Below are 17150 nucleotides of genomic sequence, written 5' to 3'. Positions count from 1 at the left end.
TGAAACTCTGTAGTTAAGCTGACCTATACAGTTAGGTGTTTACTGTGGGCAACAAAATAAGTATTGCTTAGAATAACTATGTTGTAACATAGGCAAATTCAGCACTTCACCATTTTAACACTGTAAATGGTTTTGTGTGTGCGGGCTTGTGCAATCATGTCCTGTATTCATCTGGCTGTACGGAAGATCCCACCCAAACAGTAACTGCCGTGAGCAAAGAATCCAGCTGAAGCCCAAGTCCATTGACTGCGCACATGGGAACCAGGCCTAAATCCTGGCTGCGAATAGGACTGCAGAATTCATTATGTCAGAATGACTTGTGGCTTTAATAGATGTATGGCTTGTAAATAGTTTTTACAACAGTGTAATGCACTTTTACACTGGGCATGAATCTTGAGACCTGTCTTGGTGGACGTGAGGGTGAAGAATGAGGATTTGTTCTAAAAAGAAATGTATTTGAAAATTTGCTTGCTTCTGCCTGACTTTCTAGTACACGTTAGTTACCTGTAGCACTGATATGTCTTGTATAATGGTTTAGAGAATGTGTGGGGTGTGAGCTGCTTTTTTTTTAACTTTTCCACTTTTCAGTTACACGATTTTTATATTTTCTCTTAACTCTGATTTCTGCTTTCTCTGCTTCTTACCTTTCCATGTACTTGCAATTTCTTTCACTGTAAACTATATTGATTTATAGTCCTAACTATAATTTAACTAAGCTTTTGTCTGGGAACAAATATTCTGAGCCAAGAAAGCCATGCCTCTTCCAGGGCTCTGTCAGTTCAAGAAGTGAAGTTTCTATTATGTCTGTGAATATATGTACACAATGTATGGAAGTGTTTTATTTTGGATAGCTCTCTTACAAACCAAGTCCCGCTGGCATTTTTTGCTGTTGGGCTCCAGCTTGAAGTAAATGAATGGATTCTGTTGTTGCTGATAATACATGACATAATACAGCTTATTTAAATAAACAAGCATAATTCAAGGAAACACAGGTGAATTATTGATTTGCTGAACTGTATTAGCTCTGATAGGAGGAAAAAAAAAGTTAAATGGGAAGTTCATAAAGAAGCTTCGATGAAAGTCTAAACCAATTTCATAATGATAGTTTGTTGTCAGTTTTGTTAGTAATTGATTGTGAGAGTTAGAATGAATGTTCTTTGTATTAGACACATAGACAGCCTCCTTGTGTTAGATCCTGTGTAGGCGTAATCAGCGTATGGCCTCTGGCCTGCAGAACTTGTGGTCAACATTGTAAGAGGAATTCCAGTAGTCTCAAAATATCTAGATCAAAGGCCTAGAAGTTGAATAGAATTAAAATGCTCTTTTATGGGAGAGATGATTGAAAAAAAAAAACAAACGATGGTACTCTGTTTAGCTTTGATGAAATACTTTTTGTGGGATTATTAGCATTTTGCTTTATATGTAGAGTGAATGTCTACTGTAAAACAAGGTGTTTCTTCATAGAATCATAGAACCATTTTTGTTAGAAAAAAACCCTCAGGATCATAAATTCCAACCATAACCTAACTCTGTCACTAAACCATGTCCCTAAGAGCCTCATATATATGTCTTTTAAACACTTCCAAGGATGGTGACTCCAGCACTTCCCTGGGCAGCCTGTTCCAATGCCTGACAACCTTTCCAGGAAGAATTTTTTCCTAATATCCAATCTAAACCTCCCCTGATACAACTTGAGGCCATTTTCTCTCATCCTATCACTTGTTACTTGGGAGACGAGACCAACACCCTCCATGCTACAGCCTCCTTCAGGCAGTTATAGAGAGCGATAAGGTCTCCCCTCAGCCTCCTCTTCTTCTGGCTGAACAGCCTCCGCTCCCTTAGCTGCTCCTCCTCAGGCTTGTGCTCCAGGCCCCTCACCAGCTTCATTGCCCTCCTCTGAGCTCTCTCCAGCACCTCAGTGTCTTTCCTGTAGCAAGGCCTCTGTGTGTACTGCTGGTGATACACAAGCCAGGCCAAAGTGGAGCAGGGCACTGCAGAGCCAGCCCTTCTGTTGACAGAGGCATTAACTGGACCTGTTGCTGTTACTCCTGTGTTCAGTTGCTGGAAAGAAGTAGTTGTAAGCCATGGCTTTAAAGTACAGTTGAATAAATAAAAAATAAAGCCACACACACTGTAATTAACTGTTCAGGTGTACATTTGAAATCTAGGTGTATTTTGGAAGAAAATAATCTGAGGTAGCATGTTGTAGGGACTTGTGGATGGTGAGTATAAAAATGTGAGGAAGCTAGAACAAATGAACTTTGAAAAAGGTTCAGATGAATTTAAGTTCCATTACTGTACTACAAAACCAGATGCAAATTATGTTTTATATGAATAACTGAGAAACCAGATTTTTCATGAATTATAGAGTTTAAATTATCCTTCGAAGTGCCTTTTCATGAGTATACATAGAAAACTTAATTGGATTAAATGAGCATAAATTTGACTATTCTAGTAGACTTTTATGAATTATTTTAGCTAAAACTGTCTTCTAAAGAGACATTAAATTTATTGTATTTAAAACCCTTTGGTAGTTTATTTTTATTTCTTTACTTGCATGAAACATTTCTGTCTGAAAAATCACAGTGGTTTCTGCATGACTGTGATTCATTTCAGAGATGCCCATTTTTAGAACATCACTGTGAAAGATTTTTGGCTTTTCAGTCCCAGTTATTCTGGTTCATACCTGACCGACTGAATGAGAGCAGAAACTATGTGACTATTATTACTGTTTAGAGTACTCAGCGTGGCATCAGGTGCTGATAATCCATTTCTCCTTCTCTCTCCAAGATTTACCCTCTGCTGTGACCTTCCATCACTCATACTGCTGCTTTAACAATCCTTTTCAGTGCTGCAGTGGAAATTTTGCTCTGCACTGCAGTAAAACCACATTGAACCAGTCAAGCATGTAGTCCATTTATTTCTGGGTTTGCTTTGAGTTAATAGGGATTGAGACAGAAGATGGACCCGACAAAAAGCATAAATAATGGATTGTTTTGCACCAAAAGAGGGGTGTGGGATACAAATTACAATAGGAGGCAGTCACAGAGTCGATAACTGGCTGAAGACAATGTGATCTATCAGCAGCTCAAATCCAGGGACAACCAGAGGCAGAAGTTTTGCTTGGATTTGTCACTTCTATGCAAAAGAATGGTCGCACCGCTAGTCCAGAGCAACTAGTTTGCACCATTGCCACAAACAGATTTCTTTGGCCTCTAATGGTTGTGGTGTTTTGGTGGTGGTGTGGGGTGTTATTTTGGGGTTGGTTTTTTTGTTGTTTTGGGGGGTTTATTTTTGTGTGTGTGTGTGTATTTTTTTTTTTTTCTCCAAACAAGCAGCTGATTGGATTATGTTTTGTTAAAATGATAAGGTGAATTCCTAGGTGTGTTTCCAACTGTAGAAGCATCTAGCTAAAGACACTGATACATGCTATTTTTGTATAATGTCATATACTGAAAAGTCCTTTGACTGAACAGGGTGCTATTTATTATTCCTTAGCTCATGAAGCATTCTGTTATCAGCAAATGCCTCACACTGATAATGAATTTTTAGGAAATCATGTCGGGTGATTTAGAAGTGCAAATGTAAGCATCTCTGACTACTGCGATGTTACCTGCCACAGTCAACTCTCGAGTTACACTGTTGTTTGAAACTGTTATGTAGTTTGAAAAACTGATTGCTACTGGCTTTAAACAGATGAGAGAAAATCTTGCCAAAACACAGCCAGTGTGTAGGGTTGGCCATCTGACTTTTGATTACTGGCCTGGTTTTACTGCTGACCTGACCATTGCTGGGGAATCTGTAGCTGTGCACAGCAGATCCTTTTACAAAGTAGGTGTTTATTTACATGTCAAAGATGCAAACTCTATTCATATGTAAAAGGTTGCTTGAAAACTGAGATTCTGTTGACTTATCAAACAGATTAAATAGCTGGAACACCCAATTTAACAAGATTATTACCAAATGCAATTATTGTATTTTTTTTCTTCCAAAAAGTTTGTGCAAGTGACATTGCCTTGGAGGTATTTAGCCACCATAGCAATTTACCAGGGGTAGCAACAGAGAGTTGCTTTTCTTCTGCAATTCTTGTTGAATGTCGTTAGTTGCAGCTCACAGAATTTGAACTGAGCACTTTTGTTGAAATAGCAGACCAAAACAGTAGTCTATCAGTAGAGCTTGGAGAGCAAATGTGCAAAATGTTTAAGAAAAGTTAACAGAAAAGTGTGAAATTTGCAAAATCATAGCTTAATGTGATTATAATAATCAATAAGTAAGAATTATAATACAGCTGCAAATACCCCTGTTTCATCCAGTCCTTTATGGCTTGGCAAAGATACCAGAGTGAGGGGAAAGAACAGAGGCCTGCAAATTTATGTGTGAAACTTTACCATGAAATTGTTTTGTATAAATACATTAGCAAATCTGTGGATTTGTTTTGAATTGTTCGGTGGATGTTGTTTTCAATATGATGTGATTTTTTTGTTGTATTTTCTGCAGGAGAAAATCTAGGAAAACTTGTTAAAAACTGCACTTGGTATTAGTTAAACCAGAAATGTCAATATTTAAGGGATTTGTCTAGGACTGACTTCTCCTAAGTGTGCTGTGTTATGAGAGACTTTCAAGCAACTGCTTAAAACCCCATGCTTGGCTTATGCATTAGGGCTGAAACAAAACTTTTTTTACCTCGTCACCAAGAAATCCTTTTGGTTTTGGCTTGGGGAGGGAAAAAAAAAAACAAAGCACCAAGAATTGCAAAGCAGTATTGCCTTGCAAAATGTTCCTTTATCTGTTAATACACCACAGAAGGAATAGCTGTGAACACAATCCTCCAAAGGTAAATTAACTAACAGCGACAAAATTCTACATAGGTGGAAATTGTCTTTGTAATGAAGTTGTCATGTCTCTGTAACTCGAGAAAGTTTATTACTGTGGATGAGATGGATTGTTTTAAGTAAAAATTCTGTTTGTATGTTATGTTTCTTAACTTTCTAACTTAACGCATCTACAGGTGGATGAAAGCCAGACTGGAGAACCAGGGTGGCTTGGTGGAGAACTGAAGGGGAAAACTGGATGGTTCCCTGCAAACTATGCGGAGAAAATACCTGAAAATGAAGTTCCAGCTTCTGTAAAGCCAACAGTTGAGGCGACTGCCGCACCTAAAGTTTCTGTGCATGAAACCACTACATCGCTAGGAACTTCTGCTTCTACAGAGTGCACTACAACTGCCAATAACTGGGCAGACTTCAGTTCAACGTATGTTTGGGTAGTGATTATCACCTTAAATGTGGTGGAGTCCTTTTCAATCTATTTGACTGTGGTGACAGTTAACACAGAATATCGGGACTGCAGAATAAAAATAGCTTGTTTGAGGTAAAATATTTCTTTCATAGTAAACAGTTAAAATTGCAGCACTGTGGAACTTTAACCATGTTCCCATTGTATCTGCCTGAGCAATGTAGGAAGACGCATCATGAACAGGAGACATTCCCAAGTGAGGATAGTGGCATGGTGGAAATCCCAAGGTGCTCACCTTCCTTCTCTTAAATTAGTTAACACCAAACCTCACTGAAGGTTTCCAACTTGGATTATGCAAAATATGGTAATATGACAGAGTTAACAGAAAAAGATTTTTTAATTCCTTACCGCAGCATTAATAAGGCTGATAAAAGTAGAACATGTGCCCTTGCTTAGATATCTTGTTAGATCAACTCAGTGCTCTGTGCAGTATTATCAACCCTATGTAAATGGGATTGAGTAAGTGTCTTATCTTTTGCTCATGTAACATGTTTCTATAAATTAAAATCTAAATATCTTAGTACAATATTACAGTGCATAAGATGTTCTACTTCAAAATTTTCATCAAATAGGTCACAGTAGCTTTTCCAGTTATTTAAACTCTTTCTGTTTTATTACAGTCATTTTTCTGAGGGGGGAGGGTAAGACTAAATCTTGAGGTTCCTGGAGATGTCTGGCACATAGTGGATTTTACTGTTTTGAATAAATCATACTTTTGACAAGGCTGCTTCTATTATACTCTAGCTGGATAATGCATGCTTTCATGCTTTTCATAAAATTTAATATTTGGTTTCAATACAAAGCAAGTCCTAGAGCATTTATACTATAATACTGTCTTTGCCATGATGTAGGGCTTAGGGATGGTTGTGGCCTTTGGACACTATTACAATCTATAATAAGTGGACAACAATTGATTACTCCAACTAATAGCACAAGCAAGAGGCAAAGGAAACTTAGGTTTAAGAGATGTGCTTTGTTTACGCTCCTAGAATTCAGGGGATTTTGTTCATTTAAGTGGGTGTTTGGAGGCAGAGATATGGATTATGAGATTTAGGAGGCATTTTAAAAGACAAAAGATAACATAAAATGATGTTGCCCAAAACTCTAAAGAGCTGAAAAAGTCAGTAGGAAAGTCAGAAATAATTTTAAGTGAAGGGAAAAAGGTAAAGGTTTGAGTGAGTAGCAGCAACATTATGTATAAGAGAAAGGGATGTGAAAGGTCAGTGACGTGCAGGTGTAATGATTTCAAACCAGTTTTGAAGAGAATGATTGGGTTTTGTTGTGGTTTTTTTTGTTGTGTTTTTTTTTTTAAGTTACCTCTTTCCACTGTGTATAATACAGACTGCACTACTTGAACTTCTGTTGTATTAGGGCACAGCTAAGAAGATGAAACTAAATTACAGGAACAGCTGGCCTTAAGTAACAAGGGCAATCAACTGTATTTAGAGATGGAATTTTAAAGATAAATTTATTGTTAGCCTATATTTGATTGTAGTACTTCCACCCGAGAGTTATGATGCTCATGGAATAGTCAATTAAAAGAAGTTAACCTAGAATGGAGAAATTTTTTCTTCACAGTCTTCCTGCATTGATTTCTTTAGTCAGTTGAAAACAGTAGGAATTATGTTATTCTCTTTTTTATTTTTTTTTTATTTTTATCAGATGGCCAGCAAACAGTAGTGAGAAACCGGAGACTGATAACTGGGATGCCTGGGCAGCTCAGCCGTCTTTGACTGTTCCTAGTGCAGGGCAGCTGCGGCAGCGATCAGCCTTCACTCCTGCCGCCGTTACAGGGTCATCTCCCTCTCCTGTGTTGGGTCAGGTGAGCACCTATATTTGTTAAAAGTGTTCTAACTCAGCACGAATGTTTGGAAAGCAAAGTATGAACATTGACCATCCATTAAAACAGTCCCCTGAGATAGGTAAACTATTTCAGTTCAGAGTCAACATCCATTTGCAAAATGTGTAGCAGAATTTAACATGAGGCTGTTTCTGTTCTGCTATCCTGTGCTGGTTTTTTTTAGACTTTAGTGGTCCAGTCTTAATGTTTTGGCAGGATGCCAGTTTGGGGTCACTTCCGTGGGGCTTTCCTGAATCATATGGTGGTAACCTTCATTCCAAAGTGGATTATGTAGTTAAGTGGAATAGCAACGTCAAAGCTTCACATGAGATGAATTCCGTCCATCTGTTAAAGCATTTGCTTTTCCTCAGCTGAACAACATACTGTTCTTGTAAGCTAATGTGTTCTGAAAAATGCTAAATATCTTCCAGAAAAAAAAAAATGAATTTACGAGGAATAATTTGCAGCAAAGCATCATCTTCCATAAAGTTTCAGTCCTGCCAGAATAGCTTCATGAAGGTTTATTATGTGTATGTCTTAATTGTAAAACTTAAACTTGTTAAGCAAAACCCCTGATAATCTGGCGTTGTATTGATTATGTGTTAATAGAGAGACATTTAGGAAGACTGTAAATGTTTCTGCTATTCCTTTGTAAGTTTAATTGACTTATTTTACTTTATACAGTTGAGGGAGAGTCTTATGTGTTTTGATGCAATAAGAATATAATTCCTTAAGCAGCTTTCTTTATGAAGGTGGTGCATGACTGACTTCTCTCTCTTTTTTCAAATTGCATTAGGGTGAAAAAGTGGAGGGGCTTCAAGCACAGGCTTTGTATCCTTGGAGAGCAAAAAAAGACAACCACCTGAATTTCAACAAAAATGATATCATCACAGTTTTGGAGCAGCAAGATATGTGGTGGTTTGGAGAGGTTCAAGGACAAAAGGGGTGGTTTCCTAAATCATATGTGAAGCTTATTTCAGGCCCCATTAGGAAGTCAACGAGGTATTTTATTTGCTTTTACTGTACTTTACTTCTATATTGTAATAGTTAAATATGAAGAGTTACACACTTAAATTGTAAAGTTTAGGATCTACTCTATAAAAATGCCTTTTTTTATTGCTCTCTTGTGGGGGGATTGACTTGCAATCCTTGTAATTTGTATGAGGAATAAGAAAAGTGACCTCAGTTCTACTTGGGTCATGCATCACCAGAAAAAGACCTAATGCTTAATGAACAGTTTTAATTTTATGTGATTTGCATCTAAAAAATGAGTGTATTGAATTTTATGAATAACATCTATGTAAGTTGTAGCTTATCTTTCTGCAAAATGGAAAGGTCTACCTCAAAACTTAATCACTTGGAGAATGAAACAGTCAATCTGGTTCTGTGTAACATGAAGGTAACATTAACATTAGTAATACAAATGGGAATTATTTTAGGTTTGCTTTTTTTTTTTTTTTTTTTGTGATGTAGAAGAGGAAGTGCAGAAACTTTTGTATTTAAGATAGTTAACTAAATGTAGCCGTGACTGGCCATTGTACTTAAAAGCTTTAATTTGCACATTTACTGTCACTTCTTTTAAAATGCAGGGAATTGTTTATGAATACATATGCACTGTTTTTCAAAATAACAATATTTTTTCTGAACAGATTTAATTTCTTAAATAACCATTATTTTCTTCTAAAGCATGGATTCTGGTTCCTCAGAAAGTCCCGCTAGTCTGAAAAGAGTAGCATCACCAGCAACAAAAGCAACTATGTCAGGTGAAGGTAAGCATTTAAAACTGAATGGCATTAATAGTATTTAACTATGTAAGTAAATAGAATAAGTATGCTTATTGCCAGAAACAAGCTTAGGATTAGATCTTAGTATTTTAAGATAGGCCCTGTTAAAATTGAAGTGCAAATCAATTTATCGCTAGAATGATTTAAAATTACTGTAGTAAGAATTTATATACATTGTGTATATAGAAGAAATAATTTCACATGCCATTAAAACATCTTCTGTAGTTTGTGCTGTTTCTTGTGTAAATATTTTGGTAACAATTCCTGAACTGGAATGGGTTTTTGCAGAGGCCCAGATAAGCACATCTGTACATGTACTTCGTGATGTCAGGAATTATTAATAAATATCTCAATGTCACCCAAAGTTCATTTCCAATGTTTCATAAAAGCTCTAGTTAAAGAAGTTACAGTCAGTTATAGAATGTTGTGATCGTTATGGTCAAGGCTACCCCTCATTTTTAAAGGTGGAGCCTGGGACACAGACAGGTAGTTGTCAGGCCTCTGAAGGATTTTAAAACACTTGTGCTCCTGACTGCTACCACCCTTCAGCTGGAGGTTCACCGATTGTATGGGTGCTCTTAATCCACTTCAGTGCAGCATAAGCTGGGTTAATTTAAATCCCAGTCAAAGTAAATCAATGAATCTAAATATAGGTTACAAATGATCATTTGTATACAATCTCCACAGCACACCTTAAGTTTTTAAACTATGGTTCTACATACAATTTTAAGTGAAAGAGTCTCTTCGGTTACTGATGTATTTAATTTGCCAATGACATGAGCACTACAGAAATTAAAAGGAGGGAATGGTAAAGATCTGTGTAACAATGAAAGTGGGATAATCAGTTATTTCAAAATACAACTAGTCTTGCTCACTATATATTTGAGGAAAAGCAATTGTATGAATGCTAAGGTTTTTTTTGTGAAGTATGAGATATCTCAGGTTATATGGTAGTATTGTAAAGCAACACAATTTTTAATAAAGCATTTCAAAAAAGCTCTATCTTTAAGAAATAATAAAGCATGGATTTAGCATCTTATGTTACATTTAAAGGATTAAAGAAAAATTCCATGTGTATAGCATGCATTATGGAATTTAATGTGTGCGTTTGTGAGTACATACATGCAAATAGGTGTTTTATGTTCTTCGTCTGCAGTTGTCAGACAAACCATGTCCTGGCTTTCATTAAGGGTAGTAATTGTGGTTTGGATGCTTACTAAACTTCCCTGAGCTAAGCTTTTTGGTCAGATTTGGTGTTCAAGCAAAGAGAACAATTGCCAGATGCAGTAGAATACTTGAACATTTTTATTATATATGCATGAAATTCTTCCTGAAATATTGTCAGCTGCTCTTAGGTCCAGAGTTGGTCCTAGAAGCAGAGGATATAATCTTCAGAAATCTGTTTTGTGCCCATATAAAGTGTGATAATGCTCAGTTAAATAAGAATGTGTCAAATTGTTTAGACAATGTTACTGAATTGTCTGAAATTCTTCTTTGTAATCTGTTATGTGAAACTTTTTTCTGTAGTTCTGTGATTGAATTATGCATTACATTTCTCAATATCAGTCTACTTTAGTGTTTTTTCACTTGAATACTAAGTAGTTGGCTGTGTTTTGACAAAACAGAACGCATTCAGGCTTTGTCTTAACATTTCCCAGCCATCTGTTGCATAAGATGCAATGAGATGTGCGGCCTTCATGCAAAGCTTCAAGTAATGAAAGAATTCATTGTAAAGGAGAGCCAAACAGCATATGTAAAATAAGACTGTATCTACAGATATTTGGATACTAAGACTTTCCATCGCCAAGACTGAAAATTCTAGTCATCTGAACAAGACAGAAACCATTGGGAAACATGTTTTCAGAGTATTTTCTGATATAAATTATTAATTTTAATTCTACTAGCAAATTATTTTACCAAAAAAAAAAAAAAATCCCCCAGAAGCAACATTTTGATAGGTTATATTTAGTTCTGATAGATATAATTTTATGCATTAAATACTGAGTTTTCTATTAATAGCAATTAAAAAATTGTCTTTTATCTAGCCCATGGTTAGACTACTTTACATTAGTTAGGTTTTGCAAAAGATAATTGAGAAATTTTTCAAGTATTCTCCCATGTTCTGTATTTATTTCCCTTTTACAGAGTATATTGCTATGTATACTTATGAGAGTTCTGAACAAGGAGACCTAACTTTTCAACAAGGTGATATGATTCTTGTGACAAAAAAGGACGGCGACTGGTGGACAGGAACACTGGGTGACAAATCAGGAGTTTTCCCGTCTAATTATGTGAGACTCAAAGATTCTGAGGTAGAGACATATTGAAATGTAAAATTGATCTGGGGGAGGTATGTTTTATTTGCTGTTGTAGTGATCGTTGCAAGTCAGTGGTTCATAAGGGAATAAAAAAAAAACGTTTTGCAATTCTACTGAATGTAAGATTAGAAGGGGAAAACAATAGTTGCATTTTACAACATAATGTCATGAGTAACTTAATGGAACATATATTAAAATGAATCTTGCATATGTTAATAGTTAACTTAGCGGTTTTGTAGAGACAAATCAGAATAACTATGACTACTTTGTTCCCCAGATAAGTTTTTAATGACTGACTTTTATCTTACTGCCATTATTTTAAACAAAGATATAGAGAGTAATATTTCAGTCTATTATCTTTTTTTCCCCATTATCATTTTCTTACAACTAGGGAGAACAAGTTTTGCAACAAAACAGCTGACTACTATATTTATTTGAAAGTTCTTGACTGAATAATAGAGTTTCTGTTTCATCTGATTTTTGTCCTGGAATAATCTGTTATAACGTGTCTGCATTACATTTTTTTTTCTTTCATTTTAGGCATTCTAGAGAAAGATGTTTTCTCATTTACATTCCTCATCTGTTTGAGAGGTTAATTCAGCTACTAGTAGGAATTAGCTTACAGTCATAGTGGAATACAATACTAATCTTTTGATGAGAAGAAGTTCTTGTTTTTGTCTCTAACAGTAATAGGGGTTTTAAAAGTAAATAAATAAGTAGCAATTACTGGATTTTTTAGAAATCCGGGTGATAAGGCTTTCTCCAAAAAATCTTGAATTCTGTGTGTGACACAACTCGATGAAAGAGTGTGTCTACAATGCAGAGCTTGAGATAAAGAATAAAACCTGCAGTGAAGTACGAAAGCCTTTATATAATAATTTTCTGGACAGTAGAGAAATTTAAATAATATCATTTGAGACAGGATTTAAAAAAAATGTAATTGATATTTAGTATTGCAGTCTTTGGAAGAAATAGTTCTGTAATATTGCTTTCAGAAACATTTTAGAAACTTTTCTCATCTGTATCTTGCATCATGTAACCATTTTCCTAGCACTACTAGTTCGAAAACTTACCAGCTTTATATTGGAGAAGTCCTTTCCCAGTTTTGATGAGCTGTTTTGTTGTGAGGTACACTTTTCTGTGCACATTAAGAATATAGTTTCGTAGAACAAATAATAGAATTGTTTAGGTTGGAAAAGACCCTTCATATCATCAAGTCCTACCATAAACCTGACACTGCCACGTCCACCACTAAACCATGTCCCGAAGAACCTCATCTACACGTCTGAAGTACCTCCAGCGATGGTGACTCCACCACTTCCCTGGGCAGCCTGTTTAGTGCCTGACAACCTTTTCCATGAAGAAATTTTTCCTCATATCCAATCTACACTAATCTATCCTGGCACAACTTGAGGCCATTTCCTCTCATCCTAACACTTGTTACTTGGGAGAAGAGACCAACACCCTCCATGCTACAACCTCCTTTCAGGTAGTTGTGGAGAGTGATAAGGTTTCCCCTCAGCCTCCTTTCCTCCAGGCTGTTTGCCCCAGTTCCCTCAGCTGCTCCTCATCAGACTTGTGCTCCAGGCCCCTCACCAGCTTTGTTGCCCTTCTCTGAATTTGCTCCAGCACCTCAATGTCTGTCTTGTAGTGAGGGGCCAAAAACTGAACACAGGATTCAAGGTGGGGCCTCACCAGTGCTCAGTACAGGGGGACGATCACTTCTCTAGTCCTGCTGGCCACACTATTCATGGTACAAAATGATCATATGTAACTCAAAGTGAATACAAATATTGTCCTACCTGCCACACTTTTGCTACACTGTCTTTCATCTACCCTGTTAGTAAGCCATTTCAGGACACTAAGGAGAGCAGAAATCTAGTCTAGCAGAAGTAAATACATACTTCTAAGAAGCTACTCTAAATCAGCTCAGCAAGGGTTAGAAAAATGGTAGTACCAGAATTGGTATGGGAGGAATATAGTGAAGGAGGCAAGGTTGCCTCAGTATGTGCTTAGATTAGCTTTAGCTGGTTTTGAACTGCATTCTTAGCTGACTTTTGTGTTAAATGCTTCATTGTAGATCCAAAGCATACTTTATGCTTAGTATATTATTTTATATATGTCTATGCTCATTCCTGCCTTTCCGCTGTGTCAAATCTACTGACTGTGGAGCAGCAGATACAGCTAGATCAGGTCCCAGACTAGAAGAGAGATATTAAACTCAATAGTTTAATTGGTAGAAGCATTGTAGCTGTAGCTCTGTAGAACCCATCACAGCTGGCTAGCTTGTCTTTTTGGCAATTAGAGTAAATTTTGTACAGTAGTAAGTTGTGGTGTTGGACAAGGCATAGGTTTACCCTGACAACAGAGCTCAATGAAAGTCTCAACAAGAAATTCTAAACTGTATGTCCTCAAGTCCAGCAGTTTGATTCTTGGCTGAGTAGTACAACATTCCTTCGGTTGTGGCAGTGGAGGTGTTTGTAGGTTTGTATCAGGGAATTTACCTGGTTGAGAAAAAGCGTGCTCCTTTTTGCTGTCTTGGATGCAGATTATAGTTTGACCCTGCCAGTAATTCTTCACATAAATTAAAAAAAATGGCTACTTGCCCTATGCAGGTATAGGAGCAAGTGTATGGATAATTGCCTAACCTGTGGAATATCTTGTGATCATGAAACTGTGCCCTAAGTATTTGTATATTGCCTGTAAGTTCGTATTGTAGTTGATGAGAGGGAACTTGCCCTGTCAGCCTCCTAAAACCATGTGAGGCCTGTTTCACAGGCAGATAGTAATAGTTGCTCATTAGTTAATCTTACCTACATTATTGTTAATGTTACATTTCCTTTGAACTTTTGTGAAGGAACTGATTTTGTTTTCTCTTAAGATATTCTTAACAGAGTTTAGTCTCAAAACATGGGAATTTGTATTTGGATGTACAATGCTGCCTTTTGTGTGCCTTTAAGGACTGGATGGTTATCATGCTTAATGAGATATAGGCACACATATTGGCAATTGTTCTTTGTAGGGAACTCAGAAATAGACATTTAAAACTGAAAACTACTTTTTTTTATCAATAGATAGGTCAAAAAAAGTGTTCCAACTGCCCTTTTTGCTCGTGAAAATCACATCTTCAGATAAAATCTTGATGAGAGAGGAAGAAAAGAGCACAGCTTGTGGAGATCTTGATATCCGGGATACTTATTTTCATAAAGTGATTCATAAAGCCCACAGGACATATTTCTTGTTCCAAGTGGATAATTGCCGTTACACGTACAGTGTGTTGCTATTCAGCTTGTTCACAGAGCCAATTTTTACAACAGATTTCACAATAGTGGCTGGCTGTTAACTTTCAAATGTGCCGCTGTGCTTGGACAGCTGGCTTATTGTGGAAAACATTACTAAAAGAGTGAATTAATTTAATGTGTTCTGCCGTATTGACATAGGCCCAAAGAAAAAATAAGGCAGTGCTGATCTTTCAACAGCAGGCACAGAGTTTTAAGAAGTGGTTGAAAGCCTCAGAATATCAATGGTTTATGTATCAGAAGAAATTTTTTTGAATCTGTCCTTCTTTACGTAGTCCCAGTATACCCATTGATCTAGAGTTGCTAAATCAAACTATTTCCATTTCCTTAAAGTTTCAGCTTATTGACAGGGTGAAAGTCTTTGTTCTTCAAATAAACAGTGACACAGGTTCATGGTCCATTCTCAGAGTTTTCATTAGATTGAGGTAGATGGATACAGATCTGTAGCAGGTTTTTATTCTACTCTGGCTTTCTTGAGATTGGTGATAATTACCTCTGCATAAGGTATAGAGGTCATACGGTGGACTTGAAAACAAAAATTTAGATGCTTCTAGTTACGAAACCTTGCATAAATGTTCTGAAAATAACAACAGTCTGAATGAATTTAATCTGGATTCTAAGGATCTTACTGTACAATGCAATTGGCAAGTCTACCGCTGTGTCTTATTGAATTAACAAAGCAAGTTCTGCTCTCCTGTTTCAAGACACTTTATGACTTATCACAAAATGTCCTCAAACACCGTTTGTGTGTAATGTGTACAAAAGGGTTACAGAAGGGGGCAAAGATTCAGTGGCACACCTGTTTTATCTGTCACTATGCTCCTAGTCTGGCAACATGAATGTTGACTAAGTGATATTTTGAAGGAATGTCTTCTCTGAAGGTCCAAACACTTGTTCTTTATAGAGAGGGGGGAGAGTGTTTCTGTTTCAGAAATGCTTTCCAAAGCAGAATTAATTCCTGATGTTACAATATCAGTGTAAGTTGTCACCTTTGGTTCCACACTTTTTAATCTTCCTTACTTCAAGCTGTTCATGAACTTGCAGTCACTTTGTCTGGACCATCTTCTTCTTGTTCCCAGACCTGAGCTTAGTCTTTGTAGCTGATCTCAGCATGATGCTTTCCTGGTTCACTTTTTTTTTTAATATAGGTCATAGTGGTTGTAGAGAAAGGTGCAGAACTGCAGAGAAAGAAAGGAACGTAGGGAAGAAAAGATGATTTCCTGGCCTTGTAGATAATAACTATAATCAGTCTTTTACAATGACAAGAAAGTAGGACCGAGACAGCAGTATCCAAATATTTAGCTTAAAGCATTCACTTTCCACAGTCCTTCCCATAATTTTAAGCTGCAAAATGTAAAGGAGAAGCATGTTATACTACCTGTGTGTAAGGTGCTGTAGTGACAAATTAAAAAACAAAACAAATTCTTCCCATCCCCATTCTTATGTTCTTATACCAGTTAGAGCTGGTGAGGTGGGCAATGCCAACTCTGCTGGGTTTTCTGTTGTTATTAGATGGGGTTGGCTTGACTAATACAGCATTGTGAGGTGCTGCAGTTCAGTCTGAAAGATCAGGCTTCTTTAGTAGCTTTTCTGAAAGATGTTCAGAACGTTGATGTCTTAGAGCAGCTATGTAATCTTCAAGACAGATTGAAGATCTAGCTAATAATCTATTTTATAGAAGCATTCAAAACCAATACACATTTTTTAAATGACCCTTTTCTCTCAGTTAGTTAACTATTTTTTTAGTTACTCCTTATCTTAGTTTCTGCCAGAATCTCCAGGTTTTCAAAGCATCAAGTTAAATGGCAATACTGAGAATGAAACATAGAGGAATTAGGATTCTGTGGAAACCTTCAGGTCATTTGATGTAGGCTTCAGGTTTGTAAGGAGGATCCTAAAGGAGAAGTTGAGGGGACTTGAGAGGAAGTGGTGTGACCCTTGCTTGAAGGCAAGAGGCTATTTATGGTCATTTAACATTTCTGACCAAAGTACAGTTTAGGTTTGTTACATTGCTCTTATCCATATCAAACCTTTTTATTGCAGAAGACTGACAACATACTGGAAGCAACTAAATAATTATTTAGTGGACAGGGGGAAGCTGTCCTAGATAGGGATGGTGAATTAAAGAGTTGGAAGATGACTGAGAAAGTGAGGCATGTAAGAGGCAGAGTTGAGACCACACACTGTTTTGAATATATATTAGTAGACTTGTGAGTGCATTAAAATAAATAAAGATAACTCTTCCCAAATTACCAATGGTCTCAAGGGAAAATAGGGTTTTTCCCCCCCCCAAGAAGACAACTTTGAATTTGTAAATTACGAAGGCTTTTAATGTTAAATTTCATCTTTCAGTATTGCTGTTTTCCTGTACATAACGGAACTTGCTGGATTTCCTGTGTCTGTTCAAAGGCTTTTCTTGCAAATCTCTTGGCCTGGATGATGATGATGATGTTCATCCCTTATCTCACCCCATCTAGGTTCAGAGGAAATAGCTACAGATAGATATCGCCTTGCTAACCACTATCCTATGCTCTCACTTGGACACAAAAATGGTGGTGGGACTTTTAATACTGCAACACACACCAGCTACAAAGTTCAGATGACTCTTCTGCAG

The 17150-nt window shown here is 36.8% G+C and overlaps 1 protein-coding gene across 1 annotated transcript in view; it reads left to right on the top strand.

The window, feature by feature from the left end:
* Nucleotides 1-17150, top strand: part of ITSN1 (intersectin 1) — a gene marked incomplete at its 3' end in the record, with an annotated part of 134459 nt that overhangs the window by 83163 nt on the left and 34146 nt on the right. Inside the window, exons 21-25 of the mRNA XM_080345557.1 lie at nt 5009-5253; nt 6958-7117; nt 7932-8137; nt 8822-8904; nt 11065-11231. Of these exons, the coding sequence (XP_080201683.1) occupies nt 5009-5253; nt 6958-7117; nt 7932-8137; nt 8822-8904; nt 11065-11231 (861 nt within the window). The remainder of the gene's footprint in view (nt 1-5008; nt 5254-6957; nt 7118-7931; nt 8138-8821; nt 8905-11064; nt 11232-17150) is intronic.

Source organism: Nesoenas mayeri (assembly GCF_963082525.1).
Source record: "Nesoenas mayeri genome assembly, chromosome: 1".
Classification (NCBI taxonomy): Eukaryota; Metazoa; Chordata; class Aves; order Columbiformes; family Columbidae; genus Nesoenas; species Nesoenas mayeri.
Note: the sequence above shows the minus strand (reverse complement) of the source record. Positions and strands in the feature narration are given on the sequence as shown.